General features: G+C 42.4%; 1 protein-coding gene across 1 annotated transcript in view; it reads right to left on the bottom strand.

Annotated features, from left to right (window-relative positions):
* Window positions 1-23,317, bottom strand: part of LOC146788731 (vomeronasal type-2 receptor 26-like) — a 712,759-nt gene that overhangs the window by 162,426 nt on the left and 527,016 nt on the right. Inside the window, exon 6 of the mRNA XM_085630952.1 lies at window positions 18,047-18,067. Coding sequence (XP_085487078.1) covers window positions 18,047-18,067 — 21 coding nt within the window. The remainder of the gene's footprint in view (window positions 1-18,046; window positions 18,068-23,317) is intronic.

A 23,317-nucleotide genomic window follows, 5' to 3' on the forward strand; every position in this document is an offset into this window, starting at 1 on the left:
GCACGCATGCTTCCTGTGCGTAACGACAAACACTAGACTGTGAATGATTTTTCCATTCAAAATGGCGCCATGTTCGTGTACGTCATCGATGCACCTAAGGAAAGTGTGCCAACTTCTGAGGAGATTTACACGTTGCCGGTAAGCCGCTTACTTTGATCTTGCTAACCTTTGTAATTGCTCCTGTCGTCTGTTCACATCAGGTCCGCAAAGTACTCTTCCTCCATCCACTTAAGCAGTTTCTTCTTTTTTTTTTCAAAAGTATGCTTCACTTTCGTGACCACATCTGCACATACATTGGACTTGCCTTCAGTAATTTTTCGTTTCCGATGATGTGTTACGATGAGTCAGTTAAATTTCTTAGTTTCAAGGCTGAATGTCTCTTTCCCCTGTCTTCGTTATTTCCTGCTACTTTTCCTTAAAATACTCGTGGGTTCTTCGGTGTGTCGTCCTTTTCTCTCTCGTCGCCATAAATGTAAAGTAGATGGCCTGGAACCAGCGTTGTTTAAATAAGATATTTATTTAGTAGTAATGACAACACACCCAACGACAGGAGTGCTACATGCAGGTAGCTCAGCTGGCAATCTAATAATCCTAACTGTCACTGTAAACTGTCACAATAGTGCCCTCAGCTATGAACATTCCAGCAGATGACATAACAGGCTCGCACGACGGAAGGGTCTCGCGAGGGAGGGGAAAGCAAGGAAAGATAAAGGGGAACACAACAGCCTCACCTCGGTCTCCCGTTTGCGTTACATAAATCAGGAAAGCACTTTCAAGCAATCATTTAAATAACGGGACGAGAGCGCACATTCAAATCCCCATCAACGCTTCACACAAGAGTGAAGAAGGGCTTAAACTGCCAAGGAAGTGGAGGCGGTCATCCTGGAAAAGGTATTTGTCAGGGCCCGAAGACAAACCAATATGAACAAAGCACAATCTATGTGAGTTAAAATCCTTATTAATCCTTCACATTAAAAACAAAAAGAATGGAAAAATATTAAGAGATGAAAAATAAAATAAAGAAAGCACCAGTTTCTGAAAACCTAAAGGGGCCATTTAACAGTGGGCGGAGCCTAAATGTGTAGAAGGACATCAACAGCTCAGAAGTCAATAGCGGCCATTTTGGAATAGGCAATTATTACGGGCCTAAGGATAATAAAGTACAGTACTAGGAAATATATGTACAATAACATTAAGTAAACAATTCCTTAATCATCAGTGCTCCCAAATGATTAAGGAAAGGAAAAAATATGAAAGCATAAATTAATGGAAAAGATGAAAAGAAACTTATTGCTGCTCATAACAACTACAGGAATATGTAAATCACATAAATTACATTCTCCCATATAATCATATTGTGGCCTATTTCAAATCAATATGTGCAGAATCGTAAGAACTATGACATTATGCACGGTGTAGGTTAATTGCATGTTAAATAGAGTATAAACATTAGACCGACATTATATGCATAATTGCCATAAAAAAACAGATAATGAGAAAGATATAACCTTCAAAGTCTCAAATCAATCTGTGCAGAACCATTAAAAGCATCACATTATGCACAATACATTTCTACCATAGTGCTAAAAAGATGAACATTTGTAGCTCCGATAAAACAGTAGGATTTGTGTACTCCTAAAACGTGCACCCTACCTAATTTGCCTGAATGTACCTAGCCTACATATGTAGGTGAAGCATGTATATGTGCATATATGTATGTAGCCAATAATCCACCAGGGAAGAACCATCCCTCTCACCTGATGGTAGAGAATGAAGAACCCAATACAGCCCGCAGGACCCCGTGTCAGTGTTTTCCTCTCCTGTGTAGGTGGGAATAAGGGGCTTATAAGCCAGAATGGTCACACCGTGGGTTCTTCTAGGACCTATGTTTTTTGAAAATAATTTTGAATGTTTTTCAAAACAAATACAATCATGTACATTGGACCTGTTGTGCAGAGTAATGAAAAAGTTGGGACCCTTGTACAGAATACCTCTTCAGTGCCTGAGGGCTTGTTTCTATACGTCAATAATACTAAGAAGCAGAATGTAAAATAGACAAGGCTGGTCTCGAAGAGACAGGGAGCAAACTACTTGGTTAAAGGCCACCATTCAGAAGCGTTATTGTTGTGTGGATAGCACACTGTATGTAAAAGAGGGCATACATGGCAGGACTAGCCTAGAGAACATGACAAGAGGGTGTAGGCACCTTTATGGTCGGCAGTCCATTGGCTACTACCTGTCTCCCCTGTAACACCCATAAATGTATCAGATCTCCATCCTTAGAAATGCCGATCAAGTCCCATCGATCGAAGCCCTTAGTGTGTCTGAGATTGCCAAGGACTTCCGTGTCCCAGAGCGGGGTAGTGATTTTACACTCCCAATCAAGGCTCTATATTACCTGTACCGCATGATTTTTGGGGCTCGACATTCTGAGTATAGTGGGGTTGGTATACAGCACCCTCGTGAAATCTCCACTGGGAGCAACCATCTATCCATTTGATATCCAGGGTCCCCTGGGGGCCTATATATGCTCTGATTAATAGCAGTTAGTTGTGCAGCCCAATAGAATCTTTTGATATCAGGGAGTACAATCCCCCCATCATCCCACCCTCGTGTGAGCTTCTGAATGGATATCCTGGGTTGCTTCCCAGCCATAAAAGTTCTCTCTGGGTGCCTTCTATAGATTTGAAACAGTCTGCCCCTACCGGGCGAAGCAAGTTTTGCAATACATATAAAAAGCACGGTAGGGACATCATTTTGAATATTGCCGCAGGCCCCATATGGGACAGTGGGAGAGATTTCCAATGTCTGACATCAGATCTACGTCTTTGTAGCGGGGGCAAGATATTTCATTCATAAAAATGGGTAGGATCTTTAGAGACATAGACTCCCAGTTATTTGGATCCTACTTTGGCTTTACTAATACTGATACCCCTTTGCAGTGTAGGCAGCTTACAACACAAAACATGGATGACCAATTTGGACCAATTTATACTATAGCCAGAGCATTTCCCAAATGCTATAAAGATATGCATTGCTCTATTTGAAGACGCACCGGGAGACACCAAATACAACAGTATATAGTCCGCTTATAACAAAATACGATCCTCCCAGCCCTCAGCCCATTTAAGTCCTCTGATAATAGGGTCTTTTCTTATCCACATGGCCAATGGCTCCAACATCAGGGCAAAGAGCAACAGGGAAAGAGGACAACTCTCTCTGGTTCCCCTCCCGAGTGCAAACATTGGGGACTTTCTGTTGATGACCACTACTTGGGCCAGTGGTTTTTTGTACAGAAGCTGAACCCAGCTCAAAAAGCCTGGGCCAAATCCTAATTTCTTTAACACTGAGAACCTATAGCACCATTCAATCGTGATGAGGGCCATGTCGGCATCAAGGGATACCACAATCCGTCTTCCCGTACTGTATTCACTTGATCCATAGCTCCATGGGCCGTCGTGAGTTAAGAGAAGTATTCATGGCCGGCATCAAGCCAATTTGATTATAACTTGTAGTAAGCGGGTGGCCAATATTTTCGCTAGGATTTTGGCTTCTGCATTAAGCAGTGATATCGGCCTATATGAGGAGCATTCGTTCTTGGGTTTCCCATTTTTGTGGATAACCACTAAGGTTGCTAACCTCTGATCTATTGGGAGTGTTGCTACCTCTCGGCTCTCCTGAAACATTGCTGACGTTCAAGCCTTCTAGGGTCGAGTTTGTATAATTTGATAGGCAAGCAATTAGGGCCCATTACCTTGCCTGCCTGCAAATCTTGTATAGCTTTTTCAACCTCTGTAGTTACTAAATACTGCTCTAGTTCTCCCCGGTCTTTATCAGAGAGCATGGGTAGGGAGAGGTCTTTCAATATGGCATCCGTGTCCTCTCCCATATGAGTCATTTGGGATTTGTAGATCGGACCATAGTAGTCCCCAAATGCGTTCGCAATCTTTTGTGGATCAGTGCGTATATTGCCAAATTCAACCATAAATTCTGCCACTAATCTATTGGCTTGCCCTCTGTGGACCAGCCAGGCCGGTAGCTTCCTGGCCTTGTCCCCCACCTCATAAATTCTACTGAGTTTTGTCCCATATTGTGCTTTAGCAGCGTCCGTGGCTCGGGCTTCGTATTCTTTTGCCTTTAACTTCAAGGTATGCCTGACCTTGTCTGTGTTAGTATCTCGTAGTTCCCCTTCCAATTACAGTATATCTGTTTCAAGTCTTACTAGTGCTGCCTGCTTTTCTTTCTTGATTCCTGCGATCAGGGAAACAGCATAGCCTCTAATTATGACCTTAAAGGCCTCCCACAATGTCTGTGCAGAAGCAAGCAAGTCTTCATTCTCACTGAAGTAAAGTTCAGTTTCTCTCAATATTTTTTCTTTTTTCAGGGGGATCCTAAGATACCTAGGATTTATTGGGGCTATTCTTCTGGTCTGTGGCTCCCCAGCTTCTATCTAGACCCAGATTGGCAAATGATCTGATATTCCCCTAGCTAGGTGTCTCACTTCACTGATCTGTGTTAACCGCTCTGCTGGTGTTATCATATCATCTATTCTAGATATGCTGTGGTGGACCCCTAGGTAAAATGTGTATGCGCTCTACAGAATGGTGTGCCCTCCATATATCAGTTAATCTCATCACTTCCAGGAAATTATGAATTTGTGTACGAGCAGGTGGCAAGTCCCTTGGGTGCCAGCGATCAAGCTTATCTGAAACGATTGAATTGAAGTCACCCCCAACAAGGAGTCTCCCCTCTAGCAGGGTAAGCTGGAGGCCACCCAGGTCCTTGAAGGCTGGGGTCTGAAGGACAGGTGGCATATTTACTGATACCAGGTTTAATGTGTGACCTCCCCACCTCCCTGAAATTGCTACGAATCTACCCAAGTTATCCATCCATGTGTGATAAACAGCCATCTGGAAGCTTTTCAGCATCATAATACCCACTCCCCGAGATCCGGTGGCAAAAGCAGAGTGTGCCACCAGGCGAAAACCCCACCTGGTCAGTGCCTTGCAGGCATTCCCCAACAAGTGTGTCTCTCGGAGTGAAATCACAACAGGTGAGTGTGGTTTTATATATTGCAATACTATGCCTCTCTTTAGCTTATCGCCTAATCCATTCACGTTCCAGGAAAACAATTCAAGTCTCTGCTTTAGAAATGGTTCCATTCAGCATCAACTGTCAGTGAAAAACCTTATCGATATTAGAACCTCTCATGGGACTCAATCTCTTTCCTCATTTTAAACTACCTTTTCTCTGTGAGGGGACAGACCAGGTATTGTTCAAAACCTTACTTGTATGTCCACTGGGGGAAATGTGTCTCACTGAAGCCAAAATGGAAGGGTACATATTATCCCCAGCTTATGACAGTATAAAATACAATCCAATTATTTTGAAGTGCCATCAGACAGAGGGGTGTCATCAGATGCCGTCCCTGCATCTTGCTCAGCCCGGGATTGCCCCAGTCTGTCCTGCAGACCTTGGTGATTCCTCTTATCCACCGTGTGCCATCCATCGACCCAGTCCCAAGATTCCTCAGCAGTATCGAAGAACCAGACTTTCCCTTCAGCTTCCACATGCAGCTTAGCTGGGAGGAGCATTGCATATTTGATACCTTTCCCATGCAGGGCCCTCTTTACCTCGAGGAAGCTGAGTCGTTTATGCTGGACTTTGAGCGTTAAGTCAAAAAGGTCACTGTACTAATTTGAAATGTGACTGGTGGTACAGTTCGAGCCATCTGCAATGTGATGACCCTGTCTCTGTAATTGAAAACTCTTTCTACAATGGGCCTTCGAGGCGCTCTGGGTTTAGGTGTGCCTCCCGGCACCCTGTGCACCCGTTCGATCGTGAAACATTTTGATATTCTTGTGGTCTGTAAGTAGGTTGTAACCAGCTCTTCAACTAACAAGTCCATCGCCTGCCCCTCCGCACGTTCTGGCACTCTGAGGATTTGTATATTATTTAGTCTATACATCCCTTCATAATCATCAAGCTGTGCTTCCATCCTTTAATTACAGGCCTGCAATTCAGACATTTGCTTTTTGAGCATCGAAGCGTCTTTGAGTAGGAGCTGATGGTTGTTTCCACGCCTTTAATTCTAGTGTTCATATTTTGCATATCAGCCCGTATTAGAGAAACCTCATTGGAGACAGAGCTAGTTTCCAACAATATTTTTACCATTGTAATGGCCGTCATTATATCTTGGAGGGTCAGTTCTGATGAGATGTCCGTCTCTTGCTGTTTCCCTGGCAGTTACTATGCCTCATTTTCTGTCGGGCACGATCCCTTTTGTTGGGCGTACTTCTCCCTCCAGCCATCTTGACCCCCAGTGGATTGTCAGGTTGCCTGTATGAGAAGTTAGGTCAACAATGTCTTTGAGATGGATTTCCATTCAAAATATATGGAGCAGTATACTCCCTTTTGGGTTAGCACCCGGGGTATTTTGGCAGGCGGGTATTCAGGGGCCACAGACATATCCCAGCAGCTATTGCTGATGCTCCGGGCCGCTGCTCCTCCCAGCCCTAGCCTCCGTGCCGCTGCCATACCTTTGAATATTGACCCAAGCGCCGCCTCGGCACGATGTACCTCCCAGGGTCCTCAGTGAGGGGCAATATTCTCCAGTGATCGGCAAACTCAGGCTTGTGCACCACAGGTGGGCTGAGCTGGCTTCTCTCGTGGTATGCCCTGTGCCACAGCCTCACCCCGGTGGTCTTCATGCATCGCTCCTTTGCCTTCCAGGCTGCTCATGTCCACTCAAAGCATTCAAGTTGGGACCTGGCCTGCCTACGAACGCTCCAGTATTCTCCGACACAAACCATAACTGAGCAAGTCTCAGGAGGTCTGTTCCGATGATTGCATCCATCTGGCACTCTTGGCTGCATTATTGTTCGCGGCAACCCTCGTACACTTCGCAAGCTGCATTGTCAGGCCTGCATCTTGCGAAGTCGGGCTGATCTCCACTCTCCATTGCCCGATTCACCCAGTTTCTCAATCAGATCACTCCAGACAAGCTCCGGCACAATTGCAGAAGGTTACAGCGGTATTCTCAATGGATCAATGTTCAGATTTTGGCTCTAATGGGCGCGTTCAGTCAGAGCCACTCTACTGCGGGGCCATTTTAAACGGCCATTGGCCACGCCCCACTGGAATCAAAAATAGATGATTGTCAACTACAGCTGCCCCACCTGTGGATAGTAGCAAAATACCAACAGGCTGGCTAGCAATTAGCATGGCTCCATTATTTTAGCAGAACACACAACTTTTACTCCATAGTCCGTACTCATCAATGAGAGATCATGTATTTTTCCACTCACATTGGGACATATCGACAAGGGCTTTATCTCTGCCAAAAAAGCAGAGATAAAACTAGCACCCTATCAACAACAGGGTGCTAACACGCAAATTTGCATGTTAGCACCCTTTTACTCTACGCTTCCCCTTGCATCTCTAATGAGATACAAAGGGGGCGTTCCAGAGTAAAATAATAGGAGAAATGTCGCTAAGCGACATTTCTCCTATTATCAAGAATGTCGCTAACCCTGTTAGAGACAAAAAAAGCAGCGCTAACCGCGGTTAACGCTGCTTTTTTACGTCTGCTAATTTTCAGACTTAGCCATGATATCCCATGGAAGGAGGATATCATGGCTAAGTTTGCCTGTCCCTATCAACAAGGTAACGTGTGATTATCGCTGGGTTTCCAGCGATAATCTCACGTTAGTCTGTTAGCGTGTAGATTTTTATCGCTATTGAGATAAGCGTTTCTAATAGAACGCTATCTCAGCGATAAAAAATCACGCTAGCCGGCGATAATTATCCTCACGCTAAGAGCGCTGAGCGATAATTATCGCCGGTTGTTGTTGATATGCCCCATTGTTTGTTTATAATTACTTGAAAAGACTTTAGAAGAAAAAAAATTTAATTACTGTTTTTTTTTAATCCAGTATTATGCAGCCTGAAGACTTTTCTACCATATAAAGGGGCACATGCATCAAGCATTTCACCGGTCGCAAACATGCTGATTCATGGAATCTGCATGTTTGCGACTGGAAAAAGGTATTTTCCGATGCAGGTACTTTTGAACATTCGCAATTATGGGTAATCACAATTTTTTATGTTAACCTAAATTGGGAATCGCAATTTGCAATTTCCTAATTTGAGTTGCATGTAGCATTTCCTAAATGCAACTGTGCATTTAGGAAATGCTAATTACCATCAACTTCAAATTGATGGTAATTTGTGCATGCATTGACAAATGCACAAAAAAATGCCTTTTCAATGTGCTATGTAGGGCACACATGCACCTAGAACATGTGCGTACTACACATGTGTAAACTTACCTTTTTTGGGGGCTGCATCAGGGGGTGGCCTTAGGCCCCCAGGCACCCTTGGAATTGAATTTGCAATATGCGATTACCAATTTGGTAATCTCAAATTATGAATGCATTCTCTCTCATTCTAATGGGCCTGTATACATTCCCTAAGAGAGATTCACAATTTTCAAATCGCAAGTAGGGAATGTTAATGATTCCCAAAATTATTTGCGACTCCTTCATGCATAGGCATTTGCGATTACCAAATAGCGAATCCTTAAAATTAGCAATTTGGTAATCGCAAATGGTTACCTTGATGCACGTGCCCCTAAGTGCTTTTTATGCAAGGCACGTGTGAGTAAAACCAAATGAGCCTTACGACTCTCCCAATCATAACACACATCAAGTTCTAATGACCCTAGGGGACCAGCAATGTACTGCTACTCTGCCACCCAATAATCGAAAATCATTGTTTGCACAGATCATTATTTACAATTTGTCTTTATTTTTTTAGTTTTTCCAAATATAGCTACTACTGCTGGTACACCTGTAGACCCAACAGGCAGGAGATAAAGGCCCGTCTGCTGCGGCAGAGGCTGGCGCATTTCCACCAGGAACACTGGTGGCTGGTGGTTCTGGGTGAGGAGGAGGAGGAAATGAATACCTAAAAAGGCTGAGCAGGAAACAGAATAGAATAAAAATGGATAGATGTTGGGTGGACCTGCAATAAGCGGTGCGTTCAAAGAATTCTAAAGCCTTTTGGGATATAGTTGCAGAAGCCAGTGGAAATAAAATACCACAGAGAGCTACTCCTGTCCCAAAAAAGAATGGGCCATTTATTTATCCAAATCACATGGGGAAAATATACCTTCAACTGATATCATTAAATACCTATACGATGGAGTCAACAGTGAGATCGACCTGCAGATAAAGCCAACTACTGATCAGCAAATTGCCGTGCACATCAGGAAAGCAAGAGACACAGGAGCAATGGGACCAGACTGCTATCAGACTGGAAAAATTCTGAACTCATGGAAAGGCAGTATAGTAGTTCCACTTCTGAAAAAAGGTTCTCGCTTCTCTCCATGCATTATCACCAGATTGCCCTCCTTGATGCCACAGGAAAAATGTTTGCGGACAGCATTTTGGAACACCTGAATGATTCGGCCAAATCTATGGGGCTAATACCTATGGTACAAGCAGGTTTTTGTCAGAAAATTCTGTAATTGATAATATTGCCATTTTTCAAACAATTATAGATAAATATGTGATAAATAGAGCTTAGCTAGTCTATAGCTTCTTTGTAGATTTTTCTGCAGCTTTTGAAAAAATAGATAGGCCTTCCTTGTGGAGGAATTACTGTTAGGCATGCCTATATGTTTGCCAAGACTAATGGTTGCCCTTCATACAACCCCATGGTGTAAGGTAAAAATGGGAGGAGATAAAGGCTTAACCCAAGAGATATCCACGCAAAACAGCCTTAAACAAGGATGTTTACTTGCCCCCTCTTTTTCTCACTATTCCTTTGTAATCTACCAGACTGTTTCCAAGAGGTAAATAATTTTCCACCACAATTATCATCACAAAAAATTCTCCTTTTAATGTATGCAGATGATGTGTTTTTATTCGATCTAACCCCAATTGGACCACAGCATAACATGGAGGCTCCTTTTAATTATAATGAAAGTCACTTTTTAAAAATAAATATTTCAAAAACAAAAATAGTACCAAGGAAAAAAGCTATAACTTTTTCCTGGCAACTCGGAGGAAGAATAGTAGAAATAGCTTCTACTTACATCTATTTGGGGAGAGTTTTCTCTCAGTCGACTGGTACTGCCTCGCACTTTCAGCAGTTTGAATAAAAAAGAGTATCCCACGCAAGTGCTATAAAAAGGTTTTACTACTCCACTGGGAGGCGACATTTTGCAGCTCTCCTCTAAGTCTATCAAACAAAGATTACCCCAATCCTAACATAAGTCTTAGAGTATATTCCAATAAACTGTTGGGGATTTTTAAATCTCAGGGAGGAAAAACTCTTGCGCATGCTTGCGACTACAAGTCAAGCCACTCCGGTTCAGGCACTTCGACTGGAATTAGGGGTGGTGAGTGCATACGCATGAGCTATGACAAATCTTGTAAGATGGGCATATAATATATTACATGCACCCGACGGTACATGAAGAGCAATTTTACACCAGGAAACTTTTAAGGCATACTCAGGAGTATATAATTTTAAGGAAAAATTAGAGTTCGCTCTAGAAAACTTTCAATGCTCAGAAGTTCTGTTTGAAAAAATCTACCCCGGGGTTGAGCTTCGGAATGGATAAACTTTACTGTCATCATTTATCGCACTAAAAGTTGTCATTAGCTAGTGTGGAGTATAAAGAGTGCCCAAAATATTTAAATTTCACACTGGATCATAAGGTCAGGCGGTGCATTCTGATGTTAAAGCTGAGTATACTCCTGTTAAAAGATGTAACACAAAATTGGGGTGGTAACTTTCATAAAACAGGCAAATGTGACTTAAGTAATGGAGGAATCTAAGACTTGGCACATGTTTTATTTATCTGTCCAAATAGTAGTCTGGTTGAGGCACGTTCATGATTTTTAAAACCTATCTGTACAAAACATAGTGTTCTTAGAAATACAGATTTGATTGAGATCATAAGAAACCCTCCTGATAAATTTGTATGCTATAACGTTTTTAATTTTTTAAGCGTTATTTCCGCTATTTTAGAGATATACAATTAAGAACAATAATCAAGTTTGCTTATAAAGTTTTTTATGAAACATTGTAATATAAAGTGATCGGTAATTTGTACATGTTATTTTACTATATTGTGGATCTCAGATGAGGTCTAAAACAATACAAATTTCATTTAATTTCATTTCAATACCTCTCAGCTGGGCCCCAGTGCAGCTGGCCTCCTCGGGCTTCAGCCTCCTGGCCATCCCATCACCGGCGCCGCCACCAGCTGAGATCAACAGCTGCCCCCCCCCCCACACTGACAACAGCTGGCGATTGCTGCAATGCATCCCGCAGCGGCTGCACTCTATAGAGAGCCGGCTCACCACGATGGAGCAGAGCTTGGAACAGCTCTGGACCCAGATCCTGAATGCCTTCTTTTAGCCCTTTTTTAAATTGTTTTGTTTTGGTAGGAGGGGCCTTTTGTGGCTGAGTGGAGAGGGTAGGAAATGAGTTGAGCCTGGGTTTCTTTGGACATTTCAGATTTTTGGGACATTGGGGCTTGAGTCAGTTTGTTTGGGGAAGGGTTTGGCAGGTTGTGTGGGTGGAGAGAGTGGGTTTCTTTGTAAAAGAAATAAAGGGGAAACTATATTTTATCAAACTTTCTTCCAGAAGTAGTTTGTTTTACTCTTACTTTGCACTGCTGCCTTCAGTTTTTACGCAGCCTGTTCACATGCTTGTAAGAGAGAGTGTGCCACTTAGTTATAGAGTTATACCGCTCTAACTATCTTGACTATTAGTGCTGCCATGGCCTATATTGCCTACAACAAACTAGATAAACAATTTCCTATGCAGTGGCAGTTACTTGCTTACTTACTAACTTAAGAAGTTCACTTCACTCTACAGTTCCTGGAAATAGATGAATCAATAAATGGAAAGGCATCACAACTTCACAAGCGAGGTCCCACTTCCACCCAGGTGAGCTCCAACTGTAGAATTGATCAGATGTATTATCTATTGTAAGCAACTAAATGTAAATATAAACACTGAGTTGGTGGGTTATATCAAAGATTTACAAAGAATTTACACCAGACTAATACATAATGACAACACAAGAATTCCTGATAATGTTAAAATAACAAGATGTAGCAACAGTAGTAATTTTCTAATGGGGAGCTACTAGTAACTTACAAAATCCTTGAGTCATAAAAATTGACTCAACGTCTGTAGTGGACAAGCTTAAGTTATGCACTTATGGTTACTCAACACAAGGCCTGAATTAGGTTCTTAGTTCTACATCTAAAATATGGATCACTTGTTATGCCTGGTAGATACATGGCTCCAGCCTGGGCTATTGCTTAAAACTTGGATCCTGCAGTGAGTTGGTGTTGGTTTCACCACATCTGCCCCACCAAGTGTATGGTCCATTGATGATGCATATTAAGCCACAAATCAATAAGTCAAACATCCTGGTGGAGGAGGGTTAGGGGTTTGATTAATGGATGTGAAAGGGGATTTGGGGAAAGGTTTGATAAAGACAAAAACTAAAGAAGGACAACATTCATCCGGGCAATGAGAAGCACATCATTCATTATCAATCTGTTGTGAAAGGAACCACAGGAATGGGTATGACGCAGTACAGTTAAATGCATTCAAACAGTCCTTCTGCCCCCAAGACCCAAGTTATCAGATATCTAATTGTTCTGTCTTCTGGGTTGGGAGTGAATCCACGCACCCAGTTCTCCAAATATGATTGTTAAAAGAGATATGATATTGTATTGCAAAAAGTTGGTGGTGCATCTGCATTCTCCTCAGAATGTCAATCGCACTTGGGTGACTGTCTGGACTGGTCTGGTAGGTAAGCAGGAATGTTGAGCTCAGCTTTTCCCTTACGTTCATGCATGAGATCAAAAGGCCTGTGGATTGTAAAATAGAAACTGTATTTTAGAGTCAAGGAGAAGGACAGAAGGAGGGTACACTTTATTAGGAGTGTATCGACTTAAGAAGACTCAAAGTCAGTGAAAAAAAACAAGAGGGGGCTCAGAGTTTCACTTTTGACACAAGTGCAACCCACACACACATCCCAGCATTTCACAAATAATTGCACCTCTTTCCATTCTACATAGCCGAACACTAGGCCTCAGACTCTTGGTTTACCTTTAAACTGAAGTTGATAACTTCTTCCTTATAGCTGTTGAGTTCTTCCATCCTCTTTCTGACTGTGAATAACTCCATCTCAGACTAGTCATCATGACCCAAGAAAGCTAGATATGTAGTGTACTCCTGTTGAAGAACAAGTAGAAAAACAGAATTGCAGTATTTTTCATAGGTTTTTGTTTGTTAACTAAAGTGACTGTTGTGGTGTCTGAAGAACCTGAAAAATGGAGACCCTGCAAGTAAATCTGGCTAAGTCTGAAAGGGCCAATCACCTCCAGGGAAAGCCTGATCTCCCATCACTCAGGCTCCAAACATTGCAAATCAATCCTCTCAGGCAATTTCCCATGTTACAGTTCAACACCCTCCCTCACTGTCTGCCACCACATGAATCATCATGACTCACAATCACTCAATAATCACATCACTCATTGGAGCAATATTTACCTGTTCCAATCCAGGCACAGTTGTAGGTACACTATCTCCCCTTTGATGCAGGAAACTGATTAGAATTTGTCAGTGTTGTAAATCAATCAATTGACCGGGGCATCCATCAAATAATATGAAAAAAAAGAAGGATCGTAGGAGTGGACCGTACAGATTAATTCATTTTTGCTAAATAGGTTCATAAAGTCCAATAACCTTAAGGGAAAATAATGCTAGCCAATCACTCAGGCCCCAAACATTAAAAATCAATTATGTCAAGAAAGTACCCACATTACAGTCCAACACCCTCCCTCCCTGCCTGCCACCACATAAATCATCAATTATCATCACTCACACATCACTCACTCACTGTTGCAATAGTTGTGGTTACCTCTTCCAATACCAACACAGGTAGTTTAGGTAAGAGGTATTCTTCTCTGATGTACGCAACAGATTGCTATTTTGTGTTGGCACTCTTGTCTATCTATCTGTTTATAAATTTCTATAATCCCAGCGTTACCAACCTACTTAGTTATATTTTTTCTATTGTCTTTTTTTACATCAATCTAACTGCCCCAACTCTGTACTACTATTAGTCTGTCTGTAGCTTGCCCAGTTAGCCTCTCTTTATTTTTAAAAAGTTGTAAAACTCAGATTCACCAATAGCTGTAGACACTGAGTGCAGGCCTTTGGGTTGTCCTCTTCTTAATCTTGAGAGGCTTTTCAACAATTGCCACCAACAAAATGCCCAACCAGATATTTTATTATTATTGATAGGATAGGACATACTGCTGTGTACTCTACTATAGTACTCAATGTTCACTAGTGATGTATTTGGTATATGTATGTATTGTATTTTCTCAAACTTGCTAGTGAAAATAAATAAATAGGGGGAGGCATATATGGCATTTAAAAAATGTGTAATGTTTATTCTAGGCGTACCTACCACCAGTGCCGGGGCCAGTGGCGGGGCAGGCAACACCAGAGAGGAGGGAGCAGATGCGGCATCTACTGCAGGGGTGGGTAAGCCAGCAGCACTGGTGGGCGGTGGTAAGTTGTACTTATATTCCTTACTTATTGACAATAGTTACACAGTACTGCAAGGGTGTACACACTGTACTGTTGAGAGAGACTAAGTTGTGAACAACGGTTGAAGAAGACACCCTTTACTTAGCATTAAACTAGCATTAGCGGCGGGAGTTGAGTAACTAATGGCCTTTTCTATCTGACTCCAACTCAGCTGAGAAAGTTTCATAAAGAATGCTAAAAGTCATACGACCTTGATGGATGGGTTGAACGAAAAGGGAAAGAAGGATGGAAGAAGGAAAGAAGGGTGACATGTAATATATGACTGGTAGAGAAGGATGCGTGGGATGCATAGGTGGCTGATAGGAATCGAATATATGGATGGTTAAAGGATGGGCGGAAGGTGAAAGAACGGATGCCTGCCTGGGTGGGTGAAACTGTGCGGGTGATAGGAAGAATCCTCCGGGAGGTATTATGGGTCAAATTCAAATGCAAGGTAGGACACATGGGTGGTGGTTAAAAAAGAATTACAAATGTATATTGTTGGTGAAAGGTTGTTGAGAGAATATTTAAGAAGAATGATAGCCATGTTTACTTTAAATGGATGAATGCCTGGATGGTACAATCATCATAACATAGGTGTAGACTGTCACTGGATGAAGATAATGTAAAATAAATATAAACTGTGGCAGAGTAGCAAAGCCAAGGAGAATAGAATAAGAAATTTGAAATAAAAAATATAATGCTAGAAGAGCAATGCAAAGATAAATGGAAAAAAACGATGGTACGAGAAACAAGGACTGTTTTTTTCCAAGGTTTTTGATTTAAAGTTGTATTTTAGATTACTCCCTTCGCTCACAGTAGTTTGCAAGCATAGCATACATATACTGTATGAATGTACCCATACCCACCCATTACCAAGCGCCTCCCTCCAACTCTGAGGCCCACTCCCTAGTCCCTACCTATGTCATTTTTGACTCTGTCAGCCTGCCATGGGTGGCCTGTCGGCTGCATGGTTACACGCCGTCCCATATAAAATCAATGATCATTTGAATCAGATATCATCTGCCTTGTTGTAGTAGTCAGGGTGAAAGTGAAATTGAGCAATATGAACGCACCACAAAATTATAGGTTAATTAATCTGTTAGATATAGGGGAAAACGTTTTCTCAAAAATAATTTTGAATAGATTAAAGAACTGGCTGGAAGAGTTCTCAATTGTACCAGTCCAACAGGGGGGCTTTAAAGAAGGCCACTCCCCAGTCGATCACTGCTTTGCCTTATGGGCAGTGGCACGTAAGTCAATAGAACAAAGTGGTAAGCCGTGCTGCTGTTTTGTTGACTTCCGAGCAGCGTTCGATTCCGTTGAACTGCCTCTGGGAAATCCTAGTGAATAAAAATATCCCCAAAGGGTTGCTGGCTATAATAAAAGAGCTACACAGCGGTAATTTGGCCCAAGTAATCAGAGACACAGAGGGGTCATTGACACTAAAAATAGCAATTGAGAATGTTCTTAGACAGGGCTGTGTGCTGGCCCCTCTGCTTTTTGCTATATTTTTGGCTGATTTACCGGTAACCCTAGAGGTTGAAAGAAGTGCAAGCCCGAGAATAGACGGAAAGACAATTTCCTGCCTGCTGTATGCAGATTTTGGTGATTTTGGACCATACTGAAATTGGCCTCCAAAGAAAATTAAATGCTTTTAGTGAATATTGTAACGGGAAATGTTTAATTGTAAATATGGAAAAAACAAAAATTGTATGTTTCGGAAATAAAGATATTAGATTTAATTGGTCGTTAGGAGACCTGAAATTGGAAATGGTGAATGAATACCGCTACCTTGGGGTATGGTTTGACAGGACCTTAAGTGGCACACTCACCTAGAAGCTCAGAAAGCTAAGGCCTTCACATCGATCTGTGGACTGAAGAAATGTAATCGAGATTATGGAGATATGACCCACAGACCGCTGTTAAAGGCTTTTAGCGCTATGATCCCCCCACAAGTACTATATGGAGCTGAAGTCCTTTATCTAAGTGGCAAACAAGATTGGGATTCCGAGGAAGGGAAGTGCCTGAAAACATTGCTGACATTACCACACTCGTCGATTATCCAAGCAATAAGAACCGAGATAGGTACAATTGCTTGGAGCATACAGTCACAAATTATTTTAATTCGAGTTTGGAAATGTTTGGATATAGAGACAGGCGAGAAGGTATCACAATGGTGCAGAAAAGAGATCCTATCAAGCAGCCTAAAATGGGCTAAAGAGATAAGGAAGAAAATATTACTGGCTTCTAAGAATATAACGGTGAAAATCTCCAAAGAATACCTGCAGGTAGAGTTCACTAAGAGTGATCTTACAAAATATGGACAAGAAGTCTCAAGAAGAGCTGATATATTTGGCCAAGAAAGAGGGATTCATGGCGAAACTAAAATTGGTTCCCCTATTTGGATATCTTACCAAATCCCTGATATAGACAGGAGATCTTAAGATTGAGAATAGGTATAAATCCCTGGCTGGTAAATGAGGAATTAAAAAGGAAAATGTTACATCCTGATGGTTATTGTAAGTGTACCCTGGGCACTAAAGGTGGTATATTGCACATCTTGTTAGATTGTGTAACATTACTAGAGGAGCGTAAACGATACCTTCGCCCAATATTTTTAAAATATGATATAAGGCTACGGATGCAGGCGGCAGAACTACTTATAGAAATGCCTAACCTTGACATAGCGGTTGCATTGGGGAACTATATGAAAGTAATTAAAAGTTTCCTTAGAGAGAATTAGCCGTTATGTTTAGAGATTTTAAATTGTCTTAATTTTTGTATAAGGTTAATATAACATTTTTTTAAAAAGATGAATTGTATTTTGAAGAATGTTTTAAATTATATATAATTTTATAATGAGCTGTGTCGCCCTGTGCAGGAAATCCGGAGTTGTTACTCCATTTTTTGAAAATTACCAACTTTTAACATTGAGAATGTATAAACTGTGATGTTTTATCTTGTTTTAAATTAGTTTCACAACTGTTTAAAGACTAAGGTCTAAATAAACATTGCTTTGACAGTGACAGTGAGTGGACAATCTTGGACATTGGTTGGGTTTAGGGCGAGGGGTCGGTCAGGTTTTTTCGGTTTTTCGATAAGTTAATTTTGTTAGGGAAATACATTATTTCTACTACAAACAATGTGAATGTTTTGTGGGAGGTTTACTCTTACTTCACACAGTTTCCTTTGCTGCTGCAGGGCTGCAGCCAGTTTTTTTTAATTTAATTTTTGATTTTTGATTCAAAGTTGTATTTCAGATTACTCCCTTCGCTCACGTTAGTTTGCAAGCACAGCATACATATAGTGTATGAATGTACCCATACCCACACATTATCAAGTGCCTCCCTCCAACTCGGAGGTCCACTCCTTAGTGCCTACCTATGTCATTGTTGACACTGTCAGCCTGCCATGGATGGCCTGTCGGCTGCATGGTTACACGCCGTCCCATATAAAATCAATGATCATTTGTATCAGATATCATCTGCTTTGTTGTAGTAGTCAGGGTGAAAGTGAAATTGAGCAGTTGCCACTGATGTAACAGAGTATGGCCATAATAGAAAAATAAGATAATTTTGTAGATGTAGACTACAGCTGCCCCAACTGCAGACAGTAGTAAATAAAAATTATGTAAGTCTGCAACACAACTATGTCTGTCTAGGGCGCACGCTGACTGAGCTAGCATGCCTAAATGTTAATTTAGCTAAACAAGATTAACATTTAGAGAGAACAGAAAAGACTTGCATACTCCGTAGTGCCTAGTAGTTGAAATGCCTGAAACTCCCACAAATGTAGAGGTAAAGGAAGTGGGAGTATACCATAAATTTTATGTACTGTGCTTGCTAGTGCTACTATGTGTATAACACATTTTACGTTACTGTTTTGCTAAGAGTAGTGGTCACAATTGTCTTTGTTCTTTCTTGATATAGCTACTCCTTCCCAACAACCAACCAGGAAGAAGTTAGCAGCCATGGCTCGGCACCGGAAGCTGGAGGCCATCTGCACAGAATATCGGCGGCTGGTGGCTCTGGCAGAGGTGGAGGCTACCTGCTGCCGCCTCCTCCAATGCCTCAGCCCAGCCAAGCCCCCCCAGTGGTACAGCACTATGTTCTGGAAGCTGCCCACCATACCTTATCTTCAGTGAACACTGCTGCCCCCCCAGGTGGTTGCAATTGTAGAGTATGTTCCTCTGGATGACGTACCTAGAGGAGTGTGTAAAGGAGGTCTCTTTTGAATTATTTTTTGGTGGGTGGTAATGTGGCGTTGGGAAAAAGGTGTGATTTATATATTTAGGGACAATGGACTTTTGGAGTGGACAATCTTTGGACATTGGTTGGGGTTAGGGAGAGGGGTCGTTCAGTTTTTTTCAGTTTTTCCATTAGTTTATTTTGTTACAGAAATACATTATTTATACTACATACAATGTAAATGTTTTGTGGGGGGATACTCTTACTTCGCAGAGTTTCCTTTGCTGCTGCAGGGCTGCAGCCAGTTTTGTTGTATTGAAATATTAATCTGCTGATAGCGTAACACACCTGCAGATAGATGTGGTACCCTCACTTGTGACTTGTCCTACCAGTACTGTCAGTCTCTGTTCGTGTCTATGCAGTCTGTAACTGGACTTGGAAGGGTGTGGGTGTGTGAATGAATTAATTAATTTCCATATTATTAAGTATGCCTCCTCAAACATCTTCTCTTACCTGTGATTGGTGATTATTTATACTTACTTAGGCAAAGCGATGGCTGCATGGTGATAATGGTTTGGTTTCCCAGGATGCCATGGTGGTGGTGGTAGTGGTAGTACACACTGACTGTAGCATTTGCAAAAAAAGAAAATCAGACAGTCAGTTGCCTGAGGGAGACTCAGGAGCAATTAGTAAAAGTACAGTACACATGAAGACTGTCAAAAAAGAAACCATGATGATGATAAGCAAAGCTAAAGTAAAATAAAAGATAATGGTGGCGGGGATAGCCTAGTGCATGTTACAAACTGAAGTTGACTCGACCTATGAAGTGGACAAGTGTAACCTTTAGTGCTGGAAGGATGATGAATAAATGCTGGCAATTAATTATGATGGATCATGTTCCTCTGGGAAAAAAAAAAACTTGTGATCACTGAGCATGGGTGGGCAAGCAGAAGAAGATTATTACCCTGCCTTGCATTAGTATTTCCTTCACCACATCCACCCCAGCAAGTGTGTTATCAATTATTGGTGTATATTGAATTTAGTCACACCTCAATATAAATCACACAGCCCGGGGAAAGAGGGTTAGGGTTTGATGAATGGTTGGGAAGGGGTATTTGAGGGAAAGATTTGACCAAGACAAACACTACACATGGACAACACACAATCTTGGCAGAGGACCATCATAAGTCTGTTAAGGGAGAAGTAGGAAATGCATGCATGATGATGACTTGATGATGAGTGGTGCTAGACTAGTAGTAGTACAGGGCAGCAATATATATTATTAATTATTATTATGCAATTGCATTTTCTGTCTGCCCCCATAGAAACCCAAGTTACATACATTTAAATTCTGTTGTAGTGGGCTTCCTTTTAAAGCTAGTAAAGAAAATTAAAAAATAACTGTAGGAGTCAAATATAAGCAAACATATTAACAACAACACAAAGAGTCTTAATGATTGAAGAGGAAAAAATTAATCAACACAAAAGAATATGATACTATAACTATGTTATGGTCAAATTGGGAGTTGCATCTCAGCAGTCGGCATTCCTCTTGGTCCTTCCTTCCATGGACGCTCCCTCCGTCAATCTTGGGTGCCTGCCAGGCAGATTGGTAAGGAAGTCTGAGCTGTTTTTCCCAAGATAGCAGAGGGTAAAGGCCGGCCTGTAAGTGTAGATGGAACTAAAGGTATATTGAAAAATTAAGGAGAAAAGTAACGTTAAACAGCATAAATTAAGGAGGAGTGCACAAGAAAACTTTCAGAGGCGGCATGGCTAAATCATGTCTACTCTGTTTCCAGCATCTACAACAACAACAGGAGCAAACCTCCACTTAGCTTAGATTTTGAGCCAGACAGCACGGAGCACACACAAATAAACAGCAACATAGCATTTTCCAAATTCATTAACTAAATCAATGCACTGCTGTCAGTCATACCACTACACTCGCCTCCACCACTACACAGACATGTAGGTCTGGTTTTGTTGTTGTTGACTTGAGTACCTTTGTCTTTGCTCCTACTGACTGATTGCGAGTATGGTATGGTCATCATGGTGTCCTACTCTATAGTGTACTGAGTTAGTCCAGAATAGAAAATGCAATGGATCGGCCTGAAGTAGTACAATTTTGTTATTATAAAACAAGAAGGTGAACATTGACTTGAGTCACTTTTATGTGTGTAGTAGGGGTGGGCAGAATTTGCGTAATCGCGTTACGCAAATCTCCGCGAAACGGTTAAAAATCTCCGCGAACATGCAGAAATTCCACAAACACGCGGAATTGCTTGTTCGCGATGCGTTTTTCCTGTTCACAGTTGCTGTTTGCGTGTTCGGGGAGAAATATCTCTCATTGAGGTATTTGGGTTTGATGTTGTGGAGGGGTTTGTAAGCTTGGGTGAGAAGTTTGAAGGTCACTCTCTTCTCGACGGGGAGCAAGTGGAGGTCTTGTAGGTGTTGGGTCATGTGTCCGTGTCGTGGTGTCCCTAGGACAAGTGTTGCTGTGGCGTTCTGGATTGTTTGAAGCTTGTGCAGCAGGGTTCTGTTGATTCCAGTCTGCTGGTTATGAGTGTGTGGGTGACGTTTTTTCTGCATTCGGGAGGTATTCATTTGAAAGTCTTATGGATGATGCGAAGGCAGTTGAAGCTGGTGGAGGCGATGGAGTTGATCTGCTGGGTCATGGTGAGTGGGGAGTTCAGGATGATGCCGAGGTTCTTTGCATGGTCTGTAAGGGTGGGTGGGCTCCCGAGGGCAGGGGGCCACCGTGTGTTGTCCTGGCTGAGTTGGAGGGTCCTAGGTTGAGGACTTCGGTCTTCTCCGAGTTGAGCTTCAAGCAGCTGTCTTTCATACAGAGCACAATGTCCTTAATTTCCTTCCTGGAAGCCGATTCTGGTGTCTTTAGGGTTCTTTGCGAGAAAGAGGATGAGTTGCGTGCCCTCGGCATATGAGACTATGCTGAGCCTGTGCTGTCTGGCAATGGCGGCGAGTGGGGCCATGTAGATGTTGAAGAGCCTGGGGTTGAGCGTCGATCCTTAGGATACTCCGCAGTTGATCTCTGTTGGTTTGGAGAGGAAGAAAGGGAGTCAGATCCTCTGGGTTCCACCGGAGAGGAAGGATCCAATTCAGTTGATGGCGGTGCCTCGTATTCCCGTGTTGTGGAGACAGCGAGCGTGCGGTGTGAGACAGTGTCGAAGGCTGAGGGGAGGTCCAGTAGGACGAGTACCGTGGTGTGTCCCTGGTCGAGTAGCATGCGGATGTCATCTGTGGCTGCAAGAAGGGCGGTCCCGGTGCTGTGGTTGCTGAGGAATCCGTACTGAGAGGAGTCTAGGTGGAGTTCTCTGCGATGAAGGTGGTCAGCTGGGCGTTTACGAGTCTCTCAGTGACTTTGGCAGCGAAGTGGGGCAGAGAGATGGGTCAGTAATTTTTCAGGTCTGTCAGGTCGGCCATGGGCTTCTTGAGGAGGGTCTTGACTTCTGCTCATTTCCAGTCATCTGGGAAGATGCTGGACTTAAAAGAGGCGTTGATGGTCCGTCCTAGTTCAGGTGCGATGGCAGCGGCAGCGGCACTGTGGTAGATGTGAGGAGGGCAGGGGTCCATGCTTGATAATTAATTTTGATAATGGTTAACCTCTCCTTGTTTTGGGGTGAGAGACTGGTCCTTCTCAATGTCAGAACTGCACCAGTAGCACTGAATACACGCTCAGAGGAGACACTTGTGACAGGGCAAGACAGATAGTTTATCGCCAGCCTGCTGAGCACTGGTGCCATTTCCCATACCAATACAGCAATGGGTTTTGATCAATGAAGACCTCTGCTGGGTCGTCCAGATAGGCCTGGATCATTCACTCAATGATCAGGGGTGCTCCCCTTTGCTTGGCCACTTTTGTATTTGCATCAGCACTAGACCTCACAAGCCCTTACTGTAGAAAATATTCCTGTGCCGATTTTGGTCGGGCTGATGCGCCGGTTCTTGTTGTTGTTGATGTTCTTGGTGTTGTTGGTGGTTTTAACTCCTGTGAGCCAACCACACTGCCCTCAAACTCTGAAGTTGAACTTGACACCGGCTGCCCTGCAGTACTTTTTGTGGCCTGGAGTAGCAGGCCTCTAATTCCCAGCCATTCTTTTTCTAAGCAACTGGATTATGCAGCTATCCAAGTTTTATACTTGGCAACTTCCCCTTCTAAAAAAGTCATCAATGTGTTCAATACTTGTTTGTACTGTGGATCCAGAATTGTGGCAGAAATGTAATGTTTGGATGACACAATGCCTTTTTCCACCTTTGTATTTTCAGATAAGCAAAAAGTTAAGCTCTCCACAAACTCACATGCTTCTTGTATTTCCTCCACACCTGCGTTCATTTTAGACACCCCCTTCAGCTGATCCTGTAGCATGTGCAACAATGGGATAGCTTGACCCATAGTACAGTCCTCCTTGCTGATTTCCATGTGAAGAGATTGAAAGGAAGTAGTATCTTTGTCAGGCATTTAACTAGGCCCC

Source organism: Triturus cristatus, chromosome 10, assembly GCF_964204655.1.
Source record: "Triturus cristatus chromosome 10, aTriCri1.1, whole genome shotgun sequence".
Taxonomy (NCBI): Eukaryota; Metazoa; Chordata; class Amphibia; order Caudata; family Salamandridae; genus Triturus; species Triturus cristatus.